This window comes from Alosa pseudoharengus, unplaced genomic scaffold (assembly GCF_046254945.1).
Source record: "Alosa pseudoharengus isolate Yale_2024_CS ecotype anadromous, Long Island Sound unplaced genomic scaffold, YU_APseudo_1.1 YU_APseudo_1.1_scf_11, whole genome shotgun sequence".
Taxonomy (NCBI): Eukaryota; Metazoa; Chordata; class Actinopteri; order Clupeiformes; family Clupeidae; genus Alosa; species Alosa pseudoharengus.
Genome location: NW_027468576.1, coordinates 28,547,838 through 28,569,278, shown reverse-complemented (window position 1 = coordinate 28,569,278; position 21,441 = coordinate 28,547,838). Strand labels below are relative to the sequence as shown.

General features: G+C 42.1%; 1 protein-coding gene and 1 long non-coding RNA gene across 3 annotated transcripts; both read right to left on the bottom strand.

Moving 5' to 3' along the window:
* Positions 1-22: 22 nt before the first annotated feature.
* On the bottom strand, positions 23-1,522 carry LOC143117160 (uncharacterized). Its single transcript, XR_012985952.1, has 3 exons — positions 1,335-1,522; positions 853-1,080; positions 23-757 (listed from the first exon to the last, which is right to left on the bottom strand). It is a non-coding gene; the product is annotated as an uncharacterized LOC143117160 (long non-coding RNA).
* Positions 1,523-3,212: 1,690 nt separating this feature from the next.
* Positions 3,213-5,782, bottom strand: klf2a (Kruppel like factor 2a). 2 transcript variants are annotated; one of them, XM_076278686.1, is made up of 3 exons: positions 5,346-5,782; positions 4,276-5,218; positions 3,213-4,154 (listed from the first exon to the last, which is right to left on the bottom strand). In XM_076278686.1, exons 1-3 carry the CDS (start codon positions 5,421-5,423, stop codon positions 3,979-3,981), a joined length of 1,197 nt encoding a protein of 398 aa, XP_076134801.1. In that variant the 5' UTR covers positions 5,424-5,782; the 3' UTR covers positions 3,213-3,978. The 2 variants fall into 2 exon arrangements, with proteins under 2 accessions (XP_076134801.1, XP_076134802.1); XM_076278687.1 differs by having other exon boundaries at positions 5,612-5,782.
* Between the last annotated feature and the right edge of the window lie 15,659 nt (positions 5,783-21,441).

Below are 21,441 nucleotides of genomic sequence, written 5' to 3'. Positions count from 1 at the left end.
GCACCTCACTCTGAGACCATGCATCCTTCAACGGTCTGTATCCAAAAAGTCTACCGTGTGTGTGTGTCGTGGATAATTTAATTAGAAATATCAGGATTGGGGCAGTTATTTTGGGGGGCACCTTTTTTCTGAGAAGTCTCCTGTCTCTCAAGCCACTTTATTTCCAGTCTCTGCTCTATGTGGAATGTGAAAAATGTCTACATGAAATAACAGGAAATTCCTAGGTAACTTTTTATTTACCTTAAATCCAAATGGAGGTTTGTAGATTCACTGGCCATGGCTGACTTAATGAGCATAAGCGGTCAGAGCGGAATTATGTCTGACTGAGTGCCCAGTGTTTACTCACGACTTACATGCATTTCCTCTCCACACATCGCTCTTTTTTCATATCCAAACTTTAATGCCTTTCAGTTGAGCAGAAAAGGAATAACTGAACAGTCGGTCCTCACAGAGCTCGGCTTGAGAGACGGCCAGAAAAGGCAGCCGTGCTGTACAGGGTTTGCTCTTTAGCGCAGCACCTCTCCCTGTCACACCGGAGATTCCTGGAAACGAGAGGGGGGTGGGGGGATATCCTGTCTCCGAGAGGTGGCTGCAGGTGTGCATGGGCCTCTGTAGGTTGGGGGGGGGAAGGGGTATGCACACCACACGTGCGTACATACAGTGACCCTGTAGGGGAAGTGGGGTCTTCTCTACGGCTCTCCAAGGTAACAGGATCCCCTGTGCGTGCCTTCCCCCTGCTGCGACCATACCAGCAAGTCTTTGATTGAAAAGAAGAAAAAAGCTATTGACAGCTGACTTTTTTTTTTTACATTCTGGTAAAAAGTAGAAATAACTTTTTTAAAATGGACTAACCTGTGTGCCATGCTTGATATGTAATCAATCTGCTCCTTAGGAGCACCAAATGTGGAGAGTGAGGGGTTTTGGAGTATTTAATCAGCTGGGCAGGGGAGTTGGGCTCTCAGCATTGTAATGCTGCCCCGGGGACGTTGTGGTACAGACGAAAAATGCTCGTGTTTTCCAGCAGGACTGTCAGCAGAGGCATGCGGGCTAATGCAGTCCAGATGCACCTACTCCATTACTCTGTCACATGGTGTAATTTTCTATTAGTTTCTCAGACTGATAGTCATGAAACCGTTTAATTTTGTTGTGCACTGAAATGGCAGCTGGAGAGAGGTGACCTCGTCTGTGTCCCCTAAAAGTCCCTCAGATGTTTATCATGTTTTCAAGTCTGCCCGACTCAGACAGGTTCAGCAATCATCCTGAAATCTTTTCTGTCTCAAACCAACCAGTGATAATCTGAAGAAAATCTAAATGCCATGCTACAAAGTACATACCTTTACATTTCAACATCAGCATTTATTGAGTTGAGTTGAATTCTGGTATTCCTATCAGGAATAGACTTCCCTCTTATTCCTGCAGGTGGCACACTCATTCCATTGCTCCCGCTCTAGGATGTTTTCCCTTGGGATCTGAGTAGTTAATGGTCTACAAAGCCTTCTAATTATGTGACCTGTTTGCATAAACATTGCAGAATTACAAATGGTTGAAGAAAAAATTCCAATGTTCAACAACAAATTTGTTTTATTCACTTGCAGTTCTCTGTAGTCAAGAGCAGCTTAATCTACAGTATGTGCCGTTTAACACCAGAGCACCACTTCCATGGAAATCAGCACCTGCAGAAAATGTTTACTACTGGTTCAGCTGAATTCAACTCAACGTCACCTGAGAGCCGACTGAGAATGTTTGCAGCATGCAGTTGTTTGAGGTGTGTAACACATGATGAGGTGTGTTTTTGTTGAAGGTCTGTAGTAGCCAATAAAAGACTTTCATATGCTTACCTTTATTTACAGCAATAAAACAATGTCTGACATTTCCATCAATGCAAAAACTGAATGCTTCTTAGTAACAGCGCAAAACTGCCAAAATATCTGATGCACGCTTCATAGTTTCTAAAGTTAAGCCTGTCAGATATCACCTCAAGGTATGAACATTAATGATGGTAGTAATATTTATTGGATGGTTCACTCCCTGATCGATAGGTAAAGAAGTCTTGAAAAAGCCCCTAGTCTGCTTCTGAGCCTAACCTGCTCAGGAAAAAAGAAACCCTCAAATGGCATTGACGCACACTACTCTACATTTCTCTCTTCAGTTTGAGGTGTACCTTGGCAGGCGGCCAAGGGATAGATACACCCCTCGTGCTGTGAGTGGTTTCGTATTGTTTTCAAATTAAGATAACATAAAGATGTGACAGAGTTGAGTGGTCAGCCAGGCCCCTGGTATATTCACCCAGGTCCGTTTTTATAGCAGGGGACACTGTTCAACTTTACATTAGTTGTGTACAAAAATTTTAATAGAAAATTGAATGTGACACCAGATCCCTGTTTCTGAATGTCGCACAGGAAAACACTGCTCACGGATGACAGCTTGAATTGCTGTTGCAAATGAAATGGTGACACTGTCTGCCGCTACAGTCAGATCAGTTACTGTTATTGCTGAGCAAAACATGAGAGTAAAGTGAAGAAAGTGCGGGTGGAGTTGGGGTTCTTTTGAGTTCCTCTCGTCAATCTGAATGTTTTCACAATTCAGTTTGGAGTGAACTATGTCTGAATTATATAACTTGGGCTGTACACAAAGGCCCAGCAATGAGCATGTGAATATACTGTATCTCTGACCGCATTCAGGGAAAAAGGAGTCCCCTTTTCTTATGCTTATGCTGAATGCACAAAAAGCTTAGTCTGAAGCCTCTGGCTTCATTGAAATGGAATGCTGCCATGTAATGTTGACACACTGAATTCTTCTCACTTGTTAGAATAGGGGTAACCAAAACATATTGCGTATTTCATCTAGTGTTCCAAAGTCACAGTGCTTTTCTTCTAGTCCCTTTCCATCAACTCTGTCATTGTTTTCTTCTCCAAATTGAGGCAGGGTTTCTCTCTTAAAGAGTGGTGTACCCCTCTGCCCAGACAAAACTATATTCAGTCTCTGCAATTATGTAAATGTAATGTTTGTATTTAAAGGCTTTGCCACAGGATTTTGGCTGTGGCACTTGTGCAGCTGGGGGAACATTGCCTTCTCCATCTTACTGTGACCGAGTTTAGTCATATTAGAGATTCACAGTTTAAGATGTGAAACTATACAGCTAAGAGTAGAAGTGTGTTGTGCAGGGCAGTGTTTATACATCATATCCCAAGGAGGAAAAGGAAACTGTCATAAATATTTCAATCAAGTTTATTATGTACATAAAATACACTATATACAACGTATAAATTATGTACAAGTCGAAAGGCATCAGATAAAAAAACTTGTAATTTTGCACAATTCACTTTGTCCCCAGTGACACACTTGGGGCTGTCTGGAATGTTTTAATTGAAACAGTTTGGATAAAACATGTTAAAGCATAGTTATAGACCCTGATTTACAATCTTTCAAACAAGGCACACATGAAACACAAGTTCAAGCCTGAGACCAAAAGGCAGTTTTAGTTAAAAAAAACATTGTCTTAAAGCTTATTTCTTGTGCTGTTTTAAAATTGAGAGCTTTCAAAAATATATATAGGCCTATATGTTTGCCAAAAAATGCATTGGCACTCCGATGAATGTAAATACATTGTTTAAAATAAGGCAATGTGGTGTGAAAAGCAACAGCTCACAATCTTTAGAGGTTTGCTGTATGGTTCCAGTATGTTTCCAGTCAGTTGTGTACTTAGGTCCAGCCTACTGTTAATGACAGATAAGAGCCCATCTAACAGTCTTAAAAATATAATTTGTTAAAAACGTAGTACCAGCTACATAATTCAGATCTATAGAATACTATGTCAAGTTTATCCATGTTCGTCTGTGGGCCTACTGACAAACGTTTGTTTATCCCTAGAAAATCCTTAAATATGCTGAGTTTAAAAAGAATGCAAATTTCAAAAGCATACTTTCTTGCATGCCTGCATCAGTGTAAAGTGTTCGTTGGATGGTCCAGGACCATCTCTTACATATGCCTTTTCATATGCAATGCAAGGTGGTCCGACCTAGAGAAGGCGCGCTCGCAGAGATGACACTGGAAAGGACGGTGTCCGGTGTGTTTACGGAAATGGCGGGTCAACTCATCAGACCGGGCGAATTTCCAGCCGCATCCTTCCCAGCTACAGTGGTATGGCTTCTCACCTAATAGAATACAACATCACAATATTTAGAATGCGCACTTGGACAATTCGTTCACAACACAGATATGAAATCCTATTTCACTAGCACTCGTGGTAGCTGACAATTACACAAGCGTTCTTACCTGTATGCGTCCGGTGGTGCGCTTTCAAGTGCGAACTCTTGGTGTATGTTTTGCCGCATCCTTCGAACGTGCAGACGTGGGTCGCTGTCCGCTTTCTTGGCCAAGTGCGTCGTCCTCTCTTGGGTTTCGCGTCCATGATGTCGAGCGGGGATGATGGGGGTGTTAGCAAAACTCTTTGACTGTTCATCGCCGCGCCGAGACCGTCTTCGCACATACTGTAATGATGCGCGCTTGGGTATGGCATTTGGATTTGATGAGGCGGGGGAGGATGATGCGGGTGCGTGTTTGAGTGGGGGAAACCCGTAGCAGAGGGGTAGCCCTGGGGAAACGACATCGTGTGGCACAGTTGAGACTGGCAGTCCGAGTTCAAGAGATCATTTGGACTCAGTGGAGGAGTCATGTTCCCCGTTGCTTGCGGAGAGTGTGCAACTCTCGGTTGTTCAAAAGACATCATGCAGGACACGTTCGCCTCTTGTTTGATTTTAGGTACCATCCCCATTACTGGCCCGTAACCGTCCATATTGGGTTCTGTTTTGATATTGTCCAGAAATTCCTGACTTGAGAAGGAGGGTCTGACAAGGAATCTCCCTTGAATGTTGTTGCCAGGGAGCGGTTGGCAATAGCTGTTATCCACCTCAGACCTGAGCAGTTCCGCCATGAGGCTGGTGCTGTACGGTGGAGGAGGAGTGTTGATTTCGGGCATCGGGTAAGAATTTGGTGCGATCACCTCGTTGTACATACTATTTGATTCTGGCAGTCTGTACTCGCCCGTAACTGCACTCACAGGAGTAGCTGCGCCGTTGGTATTCGCCAGAATAAAATCCAAGTCCAAGTACTTGTCAAGATCCTCTTCCTCCGGTCTTCCAATGCTGTCCATTTTCTGTGTGTTGTCGACTATGGAGCAGCTAGAATGCATGGTCCTGTCAATGTCACCCTTCCACCTCTGAAAGACATTAAAACAACAAACAATTAATATCAATATAATTATGGATGACTGTTTTCAGAAATGCGATTAATAAATCTTCACAATTTAGTCTAGCCTATACAAAGCCATGGTAATTCATACTCACATTAACGTTATCCCAATATTTTTCCCTCTGACCAGCAAAAGTAGAGATTGACGGCAAAATAGTTGCGGCTAGTGCCATATCCAAAGAATGCAGTTGTAAGAGAAATAAAAATTTCTCCTTTGTTAAGATTAAGTTGCCAGGTGTAATCTGTGCGTCTAATACAATTCCGTGGAGAAATACTAGTAGTTGCTCTGATCGACTTGTTTCTCCACTCTCATAGAGTAATTCAAACGCATAAGTAAGTTTGGATTGGTAGGAGAGCCTACCTTATAAATATCGTCGCTGAAAAGCTGGACCAATTGTAGTAAGCGGAGGAAACACGTTCAGGATGGAGGTAGAGCAATACTCGCCCCTAATTTTAGCTCTGGTATATAAGGCTGTTTCTCAGCGAGAGCCTGTCGTCAATGCTGGCTCACATGCCCCTGTGCAAGCTACTTCTCCTCTGCTCCTACTTAAACCATTTTACCGAGCATTGAAACGCACCAATGACGTATGTGTTTTGGCCACGCCCCTATGTGTATGTGAGTGTGTGCGTGTGTGTTTCAGAGCAAGAGCAAGAGCGACGCATACCAAAAACTGTATAATAAAAAAAGTTGTCTTTTGAAATGTGGAATTGCGCTTACGTTTGAATATAGGCCTAATGCGCGCGTTTTGCTGTATGAACGGTGTAGGCCGAAACACCAACCAGACTACCTTTGGAGAGGACATCCAACAATCTGAATTTCTAGTTTTAGTAGGCTATGGCACAACATTAATTTTGCATATTCATATTAATTTTGCGATTAAATAAAAACTCTAAGATTGATCTATTCTCTCCACGTGGCAGGCGTCCTGGAACGTCTCAGCCATTAGGCGCCAGATCTGAATCTCTCCAACTCTTCAAACACTTTCCTAAATATGTACTATTAAAGCTGTTAAAGCGTATCTGATTCTCCATTCAGGTGCAAATAGCAAAGCCAGCGAGGAGCTACTTTAGATCGCTTTGTGCCTGTTTGCATTCATATTGGTATCGGGGCAATTAAGCTACATTACCTCAGTTTCGTGTCCCGTATCTCTCACACCGTAAAACAACTCGTGGTATGTTATATTCCTAAAATAAATAAATGCAAGGTTATCATCTTCAATACAGTCTGCCTTACAATGTTGATATCCATGTGCATGTAATTTGTAGTGAGACATAACATTTTGAGTTTGTTGAAACGTGAAACAAGGGCGTACCATTACAAGCATTCTTCGAAGTGTTTACCCTTAAGGCTAATGTAATAACATATTCATTATATTATGAGAGGAGGAGTTGCTTGTAAGGTATGTTATACACCTGTTGAGTTATTTTAGTTGTCATAGATACAATGTTTGATAAAAATAGATGAATGTGTAGGCTATACTGATTAAAAACAAATACAGAAACACAGAGACTAATCTTTACATAAAACCATGATTAGCAACCAAGTACTCTCTTTGTAATATTAACACTAATGTGCTTTATGCCCTGAAATACTGACATTTCAGGTCCAAAAACAAGGCATCAATTATTCATTTTTAAAGCATTTTCACAAAGCAAGATGAATATTGTCTCAAAGACTTCTTTTCAGCTATGTGAGTTTGGCTTTTACAACATGGAATACAGAGAAACTCCCAATAAACAATCTTTCCAGTGTGGAAGGTATGCTGCATTTTATGGGAGGCAGGTTAGGCTCTCCTTATGGTTTCCATTCAGTGTTGCTTACTGAAGTGCGCGTGTAGAAACTATAAGCATCTCTGACTGAAAAGAAAAACAGTGCAGAGGAGTTGCAGTGTAAGGCCAATATTGTGTTCAGAAAAATAATTGTGTTGTTCCTTGGTGAAATGTCCTTAATGACACTTCCCTAAGGAATGATTGTTAATACTGGTTCTTGTGTCGATGTGAAATTATATTCTTATATTCTTACTGCCCACATAATCTTCACATCTAGAACACAGTAGGCCTAACTTTCAAAGTTATTACACCAATCAAGTTGTTTCGCCATGAAGGGTCATTCCCTAAGAACTGATAAGAATCTCAGTGTTTTATATTGCTTTTTAGGCATTTACTTCAGATACTTTTTTTATTGTTCATTCTCTTTTTCTGCATTGTGAAATGCCTTGGAAACACCTGCTCGTTTGTCCCAGCGGGAGGGATGTCTGCCCTTTCGAGAGAGGGAAACGGAGAGTGCCGGAGAGAGATGTGCCAGAGACTCCGCTGGTGTGAGTGAGAGTGTGAGTCGGACTGGAGCAGAGGCTGGAGCTTATATATGGGATATTTTTAACCACACACCCCTCGCTTATTACGGCGTTTCCTTTGAGGACCGTGCAGGAAGCAAGTTTGGCTCCATTTCCTCCCGACTCTGCACACGGGGCTGATTCAAAGGGGGATCAGGGAATGATAGCATTGCAATGTGAGGGGAAGAGTGAGTGTGTGTGTGTGTGTTTTGTGTATGTTGGAAGGGAGTACAGATGGTCAAGCGCTGAGTCACAAAGTGAAACACTCTCTCCTTCACACACACACACACACACACACACACACACACACACACACACACACACACACACACACACACAATGATCTATGGGGTCTTCAAAGAGATATAACTGCAAGGCCTAACATCATCAGATGTAATTTTTTTCATCCCTTGAAAAAACATTAATTCCACATTCCAAATTCCATGCAAATGGCAATACCCTATAGCCAATGCCTCACAGCAAATATTGGAAGTATGAGGCATTATCTAGATGGGAAAGGTCTCAGTTTCCTAAGTCCATTTGGTTGTTTATCCTCCTCATGGTAAAATATCCTATCAGATAATCTAAGCGTAGTTAGAATGACTGTGTTTACACTCTGAGTGGACACATCAGATGAAGCCAGCCAGCTCCAGTCAACTCAGCCCCTCAGCATGAGGGGAATACCTCACATGTGGACTTAATTGGTCGGGTCACTCATATGGGAAAATGAGGCGAGTTATTAGCTGTTAACACCTCATATCATTCACGTCGTATTACTCCACGGACAAGGCTCTGACGCTGGCTGTTCAAATGTTTTCATTCTCCTCAAGTGAAAGGACCTATTTATTCAATTAGTGAGAGCAGACCGAGTTTTCTCGGCATTTCCCATCAACAGTGTTTATGTTTTACTGACCTTTAAGAGACACCGGGCTCATTTCAGGCACTGTTTAGGAGTATGCCACAATCCTGAAGCATGCTATAGAGTCACTCTCCCTTTACCTTCACTACCTACATCCACTGTAGGAGAATGGGGCATACAGTACTGGGGAAAAATGCCTTCTACATAGATGTGCTTTTTGAAATTCCTGTAAGAGTGATGCATGTGGTGGCGTATGGAATCTGTCAAAGGAATAGTGAAAGACCACTAAACCCAGGCGGAAGGTAGTCGCAAGCAGACACTATATTCCAAGGAGCATTTAGCACTGATAGTGACCTATTGTGGGTGCTTATTTGGACAACCATGCGGAGACATACCATTTGACCTTGTAAAAAGGCATTTCGGAAATCCAAGGTTAATATCATTCAACCATTAGAGTGGGAAATTTTAAGCTTGGATAGAAATGTTTTTGAGTTTAACCTGGCAGTATATGTGTAATTTCAGCATTCTAGATTTTCATCGTTATAAGTCTCAAAACCACAGGATTGCTGAGCGATCTGCCAAAAACAGTTCCTTTTTATTTAGGAGTTGGAATTATAGAGCCAGTCGTTACAATGCAGAGTTGAGTTTCTAAAGCCAAGGCAGGCCACAGGATTTTTTATACACAGCTCCGACCACAAACTCGCACACACTTGAACATGTTGCCTTAAACTGTGCCAGCTGCATAAATATCAGAGCCAGAGCTGAACACACAGGTTCTTTTTTATTCTCACTTTGAACTCCATCATTCAACCCCTGCTTGTAATGCCATGTGTATACACCTAGAAATTGATGTGCCTGACCACAAATTGATGACACATTCCTTGGCCGTACAGCAAAGAAGCATTTGAACACAAATCATTTGGCTTCAATGTAGTATCCCAAGATGAATATTATTTTTGAAGTATTTTGCATTTTTGAAGGCAGTCAAATGTTTTTGTGGTGTATCTGCTTTTGTATGTGCTATACGGTGGACAGATACAGCAAGTATGTTTTGGAAGGCTACACAATATGGAGTTGTAGTGAAAAGCCATAATTCATTGAGAGTTACTGGTATCATGTATCCTGTCTGTCGTGTGTTCCGCTAGAAATACAGAAAATTTGGCATCACTTAGAGGAAAACAGAGGAAAAATGCACTCCGACTAGGATTATAGTATTGTGAAAGTTTTGATTTTTTTCCCACTTCTTTGCTTTTTTTCAGATACCAAATGCATTTTTGCAATGCACACATTTTCCAAATCCTCTGTCAATGGGACACACATGTGAATTTTGGCAGGAGCCTGACTTCCGAATTGGCCAGGTCAGTGGTATTCAAGATCAACACTTTAATTAGTTTGTCTCAAGACCTAATAGACCTGGGCATTGCAGAAATGCATATGGTGTAACCTGTTTATCTCACATTAGCAAGTGAAAAAAATTAGATGGTACTCTTCATGGTTTCATTGCCAGTATCCAGTCCATCTTGCATTTTAAGTACCTAATCTGGTACTGGGATTTCAGACCAATACTTCTATTGATACCAAGGTGTGATGTTTTTCACATGAATTCACAAAATAAATGTATTTTAATGTAAACTGATTGGAAACTCAACTGAATTATAGAAAAATACTCCCCTAGAACTTCTTACCTGGATTCAAGGTGACTATATAGGTGCTATAAACTACAGATTACAGCAGCTTTGCCTCTTTTCATGCAGGTTATAACTACAGAGGCCTACAATGTTCATATGAAACTTGTTTGGCTGGTACTTAGTATTAGCAGCCTGCCAAGAAAGTAGTGCCTATCACTGGATTAGTCAGCAGTCAAACTTTGCTTTTTGTATCAAGATGCCCTGACATTGTCTGGTGCTTTGCATGGAAACTCAAGTAAGATGGGTCCAGGATTTTACTATGCAGAATGGCCTCCTGATATGATGTCAGGTTCCTATTTACACAAAAATCACACTTAACAAATGAAGATGAAAATTTTCTGTGCTCCTGTTTGGTTTTTATTGGCTCCATTTACTCTGTATTTGCAGATTTATAAAAACTCTTTGATTACTGGAAATACCACAGGGGGATGCCCTATAGGGACAGAAGATGGAAATTAGCCACTGGCTACAATCTTACATATTTACATTTTGATGTTCATCAATATGTGCTGTGACTGCTTTAAATAAATAAATTACAAAATACATTACAAATAATAGGCCTGCATGGAAAAATTTAAATAATGAACTCTATTTGTGCTGATTTCTTTGTCAGTTGCTGATACCTTCATCATACTGCAGCTAATTATAGTGTCTGCACACCTCCCAATAGCATGCTTAATCTGAATAGCTGGATTACACCAGGCTTCAAATATGAATCAAGTGCCTGCACTGAGATCAAATACAGATCCCTGTGTTGTTTTTGGTGAACTAACCATGCATGATGCACATGTTTTCATTCCAATGGTTTAAAAGCAGTCTGTAGTTCCACACAGTTTGAATAGCTGGAGGCTATTTATGCTACTGTTGCAGGCATTTTAATTCACTAGCCAATAAATATAAGGCCATAACATTGTCTTAGAATAGAGCAGATTCATGGTTTCTAATTGTTATTTGCGCATGCATTAGTCTTCTCATGCATCATCCTACTCAGTTTCTTTATGCAAACTGTCTGGCATCCCAAAATGCACTGTTACAGTTAAGTGGACTCTGTAACTATGCAGACCTAATATTTAATCATTTTCATCTCAATATTTATTGATACAGTGGTGGCTTTTTTGTGGGCCAAATGCATGTTTGTGAATCTGAGCTTTTGAAAGCAAGTTGTTAATTCTTCTATTGAGGCTCAAGCCAACTGTGCAAACAACATTTTAACCCACTGTAGTAGTAGTAGTATTGCCTTTCAGATGGAACAGCCCCGGAACCTGAAAGTGTGACAGTTGGATATTTTACATTCCTGAGAGTGCGTAGCTCAAGCAAGCAGAAAACGCTGTCATTAATGAAGCTGTGTTTTTCATTTTCAGTGTGAGCCCGAGATACGCTTTTTGTGGTTTATCTTTGTTTGATCAGATTAAGCGTCCTCCAGTGCTGACACTCCACAATGGTGTTTCGATGCAACGTGTGCTTAAGGTTTTGCAGCTACAGGATGTGTGGTCTGTTAAACCACAGGAGAGTTTCACAGCGGGCCAGCTTTTTCTCAGTGGCCTGGCTTTTCCGCCGCTGTGACACACGCCCTGCGTAGCTCTCTCGCTTGGGCACATGTTTACCTGATGGATGACAAATATGCTCATTCATTATGCCACAGCCTGCCAAACTCTTTTCCCTCTCCTAAAACTAACGTGCATCGGTAGGCCTCCATGTTTGCGTATGTATGTTGTGTGAAATGATGGTCTTTAGTGTGAAATGTGCAGTCTACTTTGCAGATGCCCAACATTATTCAAGCATATATATGAGAATTTTTTTTCCTAAAGGCATCTCAGTCATAGGCCAGTAGTGCAAAGATTGAAATTTTTGCAAACAGAAAGAAAAGCAGAGACAGCAAGTGAGACAGAGAATATTAGATTAATGAGAAGGCTTGCAAGATTCATCTGGGAATCCTAATTTGTCAAAATGTTTGTGTTATATCAGCCTCCAACAGATGTTTTGCTTCTGAAATAGGTTCCACATTTCAGTCAAATAAATGCCCTGGAAAACACACATATTCTTGTAACTATGGGCTTTGTTTGGGCATTATTGTTTCAACAATAATGAAATGACACCACTAAAGTGAACAATAGCATGAGTGTTCAAATCAGAAGTTCAAACTTCAATATGAGAGTTTCACAGTCTTCAATCTTTAATTCTGAGCTTGGAGGATAATTTGATATGAATGAGGGGCTTTTGACTTAATTGAAGCAGCCAAAGGTAAGTCTGCTGCCAAATTCCTTCTCAACAGGCAGCTGAGTGCACGTAACTGCAAAAGGTGCAAGCCTTTAAACTTCAAAGTCAACAGTCGACAGACTCTATGCATTTAAAAAAAAAAGAAGAACGTGGCTGTAGTGTGCAGAGGGGAAGTGGTGGTGATGAGCGCCTCATGCCTTGCCTCGCAGGTCTGCCTAGGCACACGACTCGCAGTTAAGTGTAGCTGTCGCTCTGTGCCATCGAGCCGGGTGTACCGACCTGCAGCCATGGAGCAGCCCCCGCTTACTCCTTTCAAGCCGGTTTGGTCGACTGGGGGCTGGTTTATTAGCGGTGTAATTACACCACAACGTGATGGGGGGTCGGACAGCGACAGCAACAACAGAGGGACCTCAGCTCTCCACAGCCCACTTATTACAGCCCAAATCTCAACGTCTCAATTTAATGACTTCAAACGGTCTATGTGGTCTTTCCTTAGTTTTTTCTACCCCCCTTTGTTGTCTTTGATAGTGCAGTTCTCCTCTTTTATCCTAAGGTTGTCAACCCCTTCCTGTATGGGGCTGTCTGTGCCAAATCACTGACTAGGGTGTAATGTTGAGTCTGGGTGACACTCCACAGTCGAGGAAAATCATATTGTCTTAATATGCTAAGTGCCACTAAATGATGCTGAAGTGGTAGTTTTCTCTCGCAGTGGCACTGCTGTCTGCACGGTTTAGTTTAGTCCAAAACAATTCTGATGAAAGCATGTCTGCTTCCTCCACCTGTGTTATGACTGTAAGCAACTGTATTTGCCTGAAACTGTATGGCTGTCACTTTAAAGTACAGGCAGACTGGCAAAGAGTATCAACACCCAGACATGCAGGTCTAAAGAAGTCATCATGGAGATGTCCTTTGAGCCCTCTGGCCTTTTAGACAGTTGTTTAGAGAGTGGTTACCCGGTTGTAATTATATTTTCTGTAGAAATATATGTTAGTGCTCCACACACAGTCTGCAAAGCACAGTTATGGTTTAGTCATGGAGGACATTAATGTTGAAATCACCCGCAAATGATTTGTATTTGCCTTTTTTTAGTGTATGCTTAAGACTCTTACATATGGCAGCTTTGTGTGGAAACTTTATGTAGAACTGTAAGTTGCCTTTATGAAACTCTTTGAAAGCACAGAATCTTCTTTCCTGTTTCTCCAGTGAAACAGCTCAAGCCACATTTCTGTGTACATGACAAAGCTGCTCTGTGCTGGAAAGTTATCACGGATCAATGTTTCGCAGCTGGTCTCGCTTTGTCCACTATTGATCTCATGAACTTTTCTCATGAATGTTTGGCACTTGGCTCCAGTGTTTATATGGGATCAGGTGTCTTTCACAGAGGAGTTATGACATCATGGCTATCATTTGAGGACGAAGATTGTTCTCCTTTGTCTTCGGATGTCAACACTGAAACGCAGAGATTACATAAGGCTGGAATGTTCTAGAAAGAAAGGCATCTCTTTTAAGATCTGAGGAAGATGGATGCTTGGCAACAACAGATAACCGTTGGGCAGATATTACATTTATATAGCATTCTTATGTTTTGATAGCCTAGAAATCTAAACGCACCCTTGCGGCAGCAAATTTAATTTTCTGCCGGGGCTAGTCTAGCAACTCACCGTTGGCTTGCGAGCTGGAAAAATTAAACTTCGATGGCCAATCACATCGTGTATAGAGTCGTTATGCGGGCTGGTGGGAAAACGCATGGGGCTCATGAGTTGTAGCGCTATCCTATTGCGTGCAGAGGGAATTTGAAAGACAACCGATTATCCCGCCCCTCGGACTGAGCACTGCGAATTGTGAGTCCCCAGACCCTACATTTTAATGTGGGTCTGGCTCGTCAGGCTAATGTTTTGACCCAATTTTTTATGCTTAGTGTAATATTCTGTTAAAAAGTTCCTTGAGGGCCCACATTGTAAATATTATATGAAGAAATATGTCTTACTTGTCCAAGAAATATCTTTTTTTGCATCTCTACTCTTGCATTCTGGCATTTGCAACTCAGTAATACATTACATATGGATCCCATTATATTGTTAAGTGAATGAATATGTATGCACATTTTCAATATACTGTGGTCTTATGTGTCCAAGAAAGTTGGTATCACTTGGTGTATGGTCATTATGAGTGCTCCATACTGCACAAGTAGTACCCTTTAGCCACTTAAGTCCGGATTTAGTCTTTCAAAAACTGGAGCTTTCTGTAGGCTTGGTTTGAGTGGTTGAAAAGCTCCATAAGTCAAACTGTAGGTGTTCATTTTGATGGTTCACACAGTCAGGAGACAAAAATCACCTCATGCCCCGCCTTGACAATTCGGATTTTTGGTTTGACCATGAAACCTAATGATAGTGTGACTTTATAGCAAGATCTATCCAAATACTGTATATGTCATAATTCAACAGTTAGCAAGCTTGCAATTGGTTTACAGTAATCAGTTCAAGTATTCCTTCTTTTGAACTAAGGAAAGCTAGGCTATTGGCTAATAGCTAGTTATAGCCATAAAAATCCATCATTTTACTTTAAGGTTGGTCATGATTATTCTCAGAAAGACAACCACAAATTTTAAATGGAAAATTTGACGGACCATTGGATTGACCATCTCTGCTGTGCTTACTGTGTTTTCACTCATGTCCTCAGTATAAATCCAATTGTTTACCTCAGGAAATTCCAGAAAAGTTTGAACCATCAAACTAACCATACCTGTCAGGCAGATAGGCTGTAACTCTTTCCTTCAATCTGCAAGTACTTTACATTCTAGACTAATAATGCATGATTGTGACGTTTATGGAAGATGAGGTTAGACTCATCCACTTGACACTGCCAAAAGAAAAGGCTCCCACTTCAAACTGTATGCTATTAGTGTGACTGCTTGCACCCAAATGGCAAGGAACTACATTTGAAATGTCCATATGATTAGGTGCATTCTTTATAAATACGCTGGATAGCAAAAGTATGAGAGGTAGCAAAGCAAAGTTATGTCAGTGTTTTTTTTTTTTTAAAGGTGAACGTGCATCTGTGCACATTTCTTTGTGACCAGTAACTTTGTTCTCATGGTGCGTCTGTGAAGATGGCTCTTTTGTGCACACCTGGCCCCTCTGTCTGACTGGTGGCCTTTCTTTCTTTTCTTTTCTTTCTTTCTTTCTTTCTTTTATTCGTTTTTTCTTTCTTTCTTTAGTTTTTTTCTTTCTTCCTGTCAACCATCACACAACAGATGTGTTTAACAACAAATTGAGAATCACAGTTGTACCTCTTCCTAACAGAATCATGTGGTCTTGAATGACAGTCCAGTCCCCTGTTGTAAATGAGTGCAGAGGAAGCTGGTAGGAGCAGGCTCCCAGCAATTCCTTTCCAACCTTTCTGGTCTCTCTTGTCTTCGGAACAATGTTATTATGGAAGGAAGTGAAGTCTAGTTAGACCGAGAACTTATTTCACTGTGGTGACACTCAGAAACAACTGTGGTGAGGCCTCCGTCCACAGCAATGCAGCAAAACAAGCATGTTTCGCCGTGGTTCTTTTTTAGCATCGGCCCAAGGGCCTTTCACCACTAATTCATTGTTATGCTCTTGCTCACTGTCCTCAGTCATACCACACAATGTGTTGCTGCATCCCGAGTCATTAGCATGGTCATCATCACATTGTAATCTTAAGGTGTCGTTCTATCCGGTGATTTAAAAGGAGAGATCGCAGAAGGAAACAAACAATGAAGAAAACCATCAACAGACAAATTGAAAAAAAAAAGTTGTGCATTTTTTTCTTCCTGTCAGGAGCGAAAAGACAGCTGTCACTGTGAAGGCCCTGCTGTGGCCACTGTTGACAGAACAACCACACCAAAACTGCACAACGGAACAGGGCCTTTTATATGAGTCAAAGTGGTCGCTGGTTTAGGAGAAGTGGAACATATTTTATTGCAAAGTGCTGATTAGTGGTTTCAGACTTGCCAGGAGCACCTGCTGTTATGATTGGTGCTCCTCTCAAATGGATGTTTAAGCAATCCAGACCTCCAAAACCCCTCGGAGCTGCCATTACACTGTGTTGTTGGCTTGGGCCGGGCAAGAAGCGATTACCCCATTTCTGGACGTTTATTTGTTGATTTTTTGACCATGTGTCTGCGAATATTTTGAGTGGACATTACATGTGTCGGAAACACAACCCTGTTTTTAGATTAGTCTGGTGGTTTTCGTGCATGTCACCCTGTGTGGTTTCTGTGAGACTGTACACCATTTATATATGCAAGACATTCAGCAGAGAACATGTCTAAACTCATGAAATTCGGCCCTGGCCACGGTGCAACTGGCTGGGGAACCTGCACCATGCGCTGGCGACCCGGGTGCGATTCCCGCCCTGTGGTCCTTTCTGGATCCCACCTCGACTCTCTCTCCCACTGACTTCCGGTCATTCTCCACTGTCCTGTCACATTAAAGGCATAAAAGCCCCAAAAAATATACTTTAAACTCTAAACTTTAAACATGAACATCTATCTTCAGCCTCCCTAAAAATGTCTTTCCTGACCACCAAAACGGCATTTATTTGCTTTCCTTAGTCAGTAGTCAGTCAGTCCACAGTTATGTACACATGGTAGGTTTCTCCCCTGGATATCCACCAGTAGTCTGCAGCTTCAGGCAGCTGGAGGGTGGGGAGGTTGTGCAATCTCGCCATGGTGAGGAGGCCTCCACGCACTGGCACCGAGGGATGCCGCTCGGCCTGTGTTGTTTCAGCCCCGTCTGAGGCATTCCATATGCGCCGGCGCGCTTCAAAATATTTGTCTCTCGCTCTCAGCAGAACATGCGGCTTCTGAGTAACAGTTTTCAAGAATGGCCAGCTGATACCGTTTGAGGAAAGATTAGGCCCAGAATGGAGGGAGGAATAAGACGATAAGGATTCCAGTGTTCCAGTGGCAGTCACAATCCATGTTCATGCTCGTAAAAAGGATCAAGGAGTAGCCTACGATGGCTTGTGACACCAGAGTCACTCACATCAAGACTGCCTCCAAATGACAGTGTCATTGTGCTGTTGGCTACAGCCACCACACACAGTGAAAGTTGAAACAGCAAATAACCATGGCCTCACTATCCCCCTGAACAGAACAGACCACTGGCAGCCCGTCATGTCGGAGACAGGAGAGGGACTTTCCGAAGAAGAGGAGGCTAACTCTGGGGAATTGGGCGAAAAGGGAGTGGAGCAGAATGTAGGAATATGGGAATGAGTGGGCGGGTAGGGGTGGGGGGGGGGGCAAAAGGATGGGGTGAGGGATTACTCCCCCTCCTCCTCCTCCTCCTCCTTCACCTCCTCCCTCCGCCCGGCTCCTCCTCTCCTGTCAGTGGGCTGGCAGCTCCCGTTGGCTCCACATCTGCAGCGCATTAGGGCCTCCTCGGTGATGAAACCCAGCCTGGCTCCCAGCGAGCCGCTCAGATTGGCCCGCTAGCGCTGGGGCCGCGCCGGAGCCAAGCAGCTCCGCGAGGACGCCGCTCCGAAACAGCTGTGTGGGTTTCCCCCTCTGTTGCCGTGGCGACGCATGTCTTTCGTAAACAAAAAAGCTTTATCCGTTTGGCACGCTGTCCCTTATAGTCGTTTTTTCTCTCTTTTTTCTCTCCCTTTCTGTATTCTCTTCCCATGCTGCCTCGGCCTAGTGGATGTTACGTCACATCTCTGCAAAAGTCGTTTGCAAACGTTTGCGGTGAGCTCATTTGATGGCCTTATCACGCAGCTGGGGTCCATTTTATTCCATCTCGTAATTTCATCAGTAAAATCCCCAGATTGTGCTTGGCACTCTCATGCGTAATGACCTTCTCCCTTCTACACGAACACAGCTTACAATTGCCTTCGTGCCATTTGTTAACTTGTGTACCTGCATTGTGGCGTAAACAACTCATTGTTTGGTGAACATGAGTTTGAGAAGCAGCATTAGGGGCCTTCATTCTTTTTGAGGTGGCGGTTTCTTTTACATTTCTTCTTATCTTGTCAGTTTTTTTATTTTCTGGTTGTGAGGGCTGGCGTTATCACTTCTGAGAAATGGGAAGGGTGCCTACTGGTGTGCAGGGCAGCTGCACACACCACACTGGTAGCCCACACCTGCCACAGCTCACAAAAGCAGGTCACCCTCAGATTTTTCCACTGTGGTTGCAGCAAGAAAACGAGAAAAAAAAAAAAAACAAGTGAACAACACGTGCATCTGTGACAGATCAAACCCAAGGTGCAAGGATTGTGGAGCATGTGGTCTGTTGTTAACCGAGTATTATCTTCATTCTCCCCTTTTCTTTCAAGCAATAGCATTAGGCATTTATTGTAGAAAGAGGAACTTCGACCTGAAAAGATAAACCTTGCAGTGTTTCTAGCAAAGCCAGAGCCTGATGACAAGGAGTTTGCAGTTAATTCCTTCATCTGATGGTCCATCAAAAGTTAAGAAAACTCTCCTTGGTCACTAGTCACACTTCTCTATTTTGGTGAACTGTGTGTGACACAGGATGCTGAGTTCATTCTGGTTGTCATGAAGATGGTTTTAGTATCTTTTTGTTCTATTAACTGGAATTAATGTCTTTAATAGTAATATTTTTTCTAATGTAATGACTATATGCATTATACATGTAATAGTAAGATAGACAGAGTTAAAAGCTAGACATGTTGATAGATAAATAAATAGATATATAGATAGATAGATAGATAGATAGATAGATGGATAGATAGATATATGGATAGATAGATAGATAGATTTTTTTACCCATGAAGAAATGTGGATTGTAGATCAATTACAACACTAAATTCTTAATCACACCCTAATCATATTCATGCAGACATGAACTGGCAGTTCATATTGTGCTATGCCTATGTAGTCTGGTTGTATACATGTGGATGGGTTGGCTTGAAAATAAGCTCCTGCTGAGTACTTACACTGGCATGCAGTGGACACCAGAGATTGGGGTCAGCGTTTTACATGTTTTACCACCATGCTGGACACAGATACTGCCTTTATCCAGAATCAGGGGGATGGCAAAGATCAGTTGACGCAGTAAAAATTCCTGGGTCCAGGTGTATGCTAGTAAATCCATGGGTTAGGCTTGTTAGCTGGCCCTGGTTTCCACTGAACCACGGCAACCATCACGGCACTCTGACCCCACACGCTTTTTGTGGATGCCACGAGGGCCCCAAATTTGGACACAGCTTGTGGTGAAATCTTCATGCCAAGATATTTGCACTTTTCATTCAGTGCCAAAATTTTAACCCTTCTCTGGGTAGGGGCTTACGAGTGGCGAGGATTGCATACTGTAAGCTTTTAAGGGATTTATCCCTTTGGACAGCTGTAGAATGTGTCAATTACCCTAAACTTGATAGAATATTTTTTTCTTTGGTCGCTTTTGTTTCAAGTCAAATGAATTCACAAAGGTTAAGACAGTACATGGAATATGTTTGTTGTAAATTGAAAAGTTTTCATTGTATGATTTGTTTTTATATAAATAATAGTATACATTTTTTTTGTCTCAAGTCAAATGAATTTGTAACGGAAGACAGAAAAATGTGCAAGACAAAGTTTTCATCGTATAATTTGTTTTTATACCTCGCTAACAATTCAAGCAAAACATAAATAAAAACAAACACACAAACAGACAAAGTGAAAAGGAAATCAGAATCAAATGGATGCAATTTTGAGTGTGCGGTAGCAGCGGGGTAAATGTTGTGGCCTGTGTTTCTCAAGATAAGTGCAGACTGCAAATCTCTTAGCCATTATCATGGGGAAGTAAGCCCAGCCTCCAGAACGGAAGCCTCCTCTGATTGTTTTTGAAAGTGCTTGTCTTGGAATGTGTACAGATTGGAGAATGTTATACTTTGTCATATTAAAGTTCTTTTATCTACTAATTAGGGTCCTTCATCTTTGCTACTGTTGCACCCAATGCTCTGCTGGCTATTCGTCTCTGACAGGACTGGCTCCTGCAGGCTGGGAGAATGGGATGGCATGGCAGCTTGGAGTCACAGTGAAACTAACATGGGATTTCCCCCTGCTGATAAAGTGTTGCTGTTCTGCTGCTAGTTCAAGGTATTTCTGAGTTTTTTGGCAGATTTATAATCATAACACCCCCTTATGCTGACAAGTTTGTGTACACACACTTCACTTTGGCGCCTGGTGTTTTTAAAAGCATTGACAGATCAAATGTCCATTCCTCATCATCATCAAGTCTATATATCATTTGAATATTTGGAGGGACGGACAACCTAGGGCATATATGAATATGTCTTTGTCATGTTCACTTAGACCTCATTAGGTTATTTCATATCATGATGATATTGAAAAATGATAATATCTTCTAAAGTTTTAGAAAAGTGGGGTCAGATGACAGAATTGGCAAGAATTGGCGTTGTATTTGCCATTAGAAATGGTAAAAGGGGTGAAAATGGGCTTGCATTCCATGGATGTGACTCGACCTTCAACTGGAAGGTTATTTATCTGAAAATATGGGGACTTGCAGGGAATTCACATAATCTTTTGATATTTTGGAGTAAAAAAGCAAATAAAAATCAATTTAAAGCTGTTAATTGAAAGATCTTGTTTGATCTATAAGAAGTATAGTGTCATGTGCTTCCCTCAGATGTTCTTTCTTTCTAATGCCTGGAGAGCTGAAGCAGCCCAGCTTTTATACTGGCTCCTAAAAATAACCGCTCTGCCATTGGTCTATACTGAATCATGGCGGGCCAATTAGAGAACAGCACTTCCTGTTCTGTAAAAGATGTTTCCTGTTGATAGTTGAATGCCGAGGGACAACGCACTGCCGAGTTGGCAGTGTTTTCCTGACCTCTGTGGCCTTCGCGGAAACGTCAAAGGCGATAGCGCCATGCGATCTGCGCGTAGCTCCGGCAGACGCGGCCATGCGCTCCGCGTGAGAATCAGTGTTTTGGTCAGAAAGTAAACACTGGCAGGAATGTGCTGCACATGAGCACACGTGGACAGAGAGGGCCCCCTTGGCACAGACTGGACAGACTCAGCCTTTCCTCTCCTCACAGGATGGACAGGCGGCGAGCTGCCGAGGTCCTCTGATTCAGTCAGGGATCACACCTGAATGAGTCA

Excerpts from the sequence above, each read along its gene's own strand:
- klf2a (XM_076278686.1), bottom strand. The coding sequence starts at position 5,423 with ATGGCACTAGCCGCAACTATTTTGCCGTCAATCTCTACTTTTGCTGGT. Across the intron at positions 5,219-5,345 it reads AATATTGGGATAACGTTAAT|AGGTGGAAGGGTGACATTGA; the intron begins GTGAGTATGAAT and ends AATGTCTTTCAG. Across the intron at positions 4,155-4,275 it reads GCACCACCGGACGCATACAG|GTGAGAAGCCATACCACTGT; the intron begins GTAAGAACGCTT and ends GTATTCTATTAG.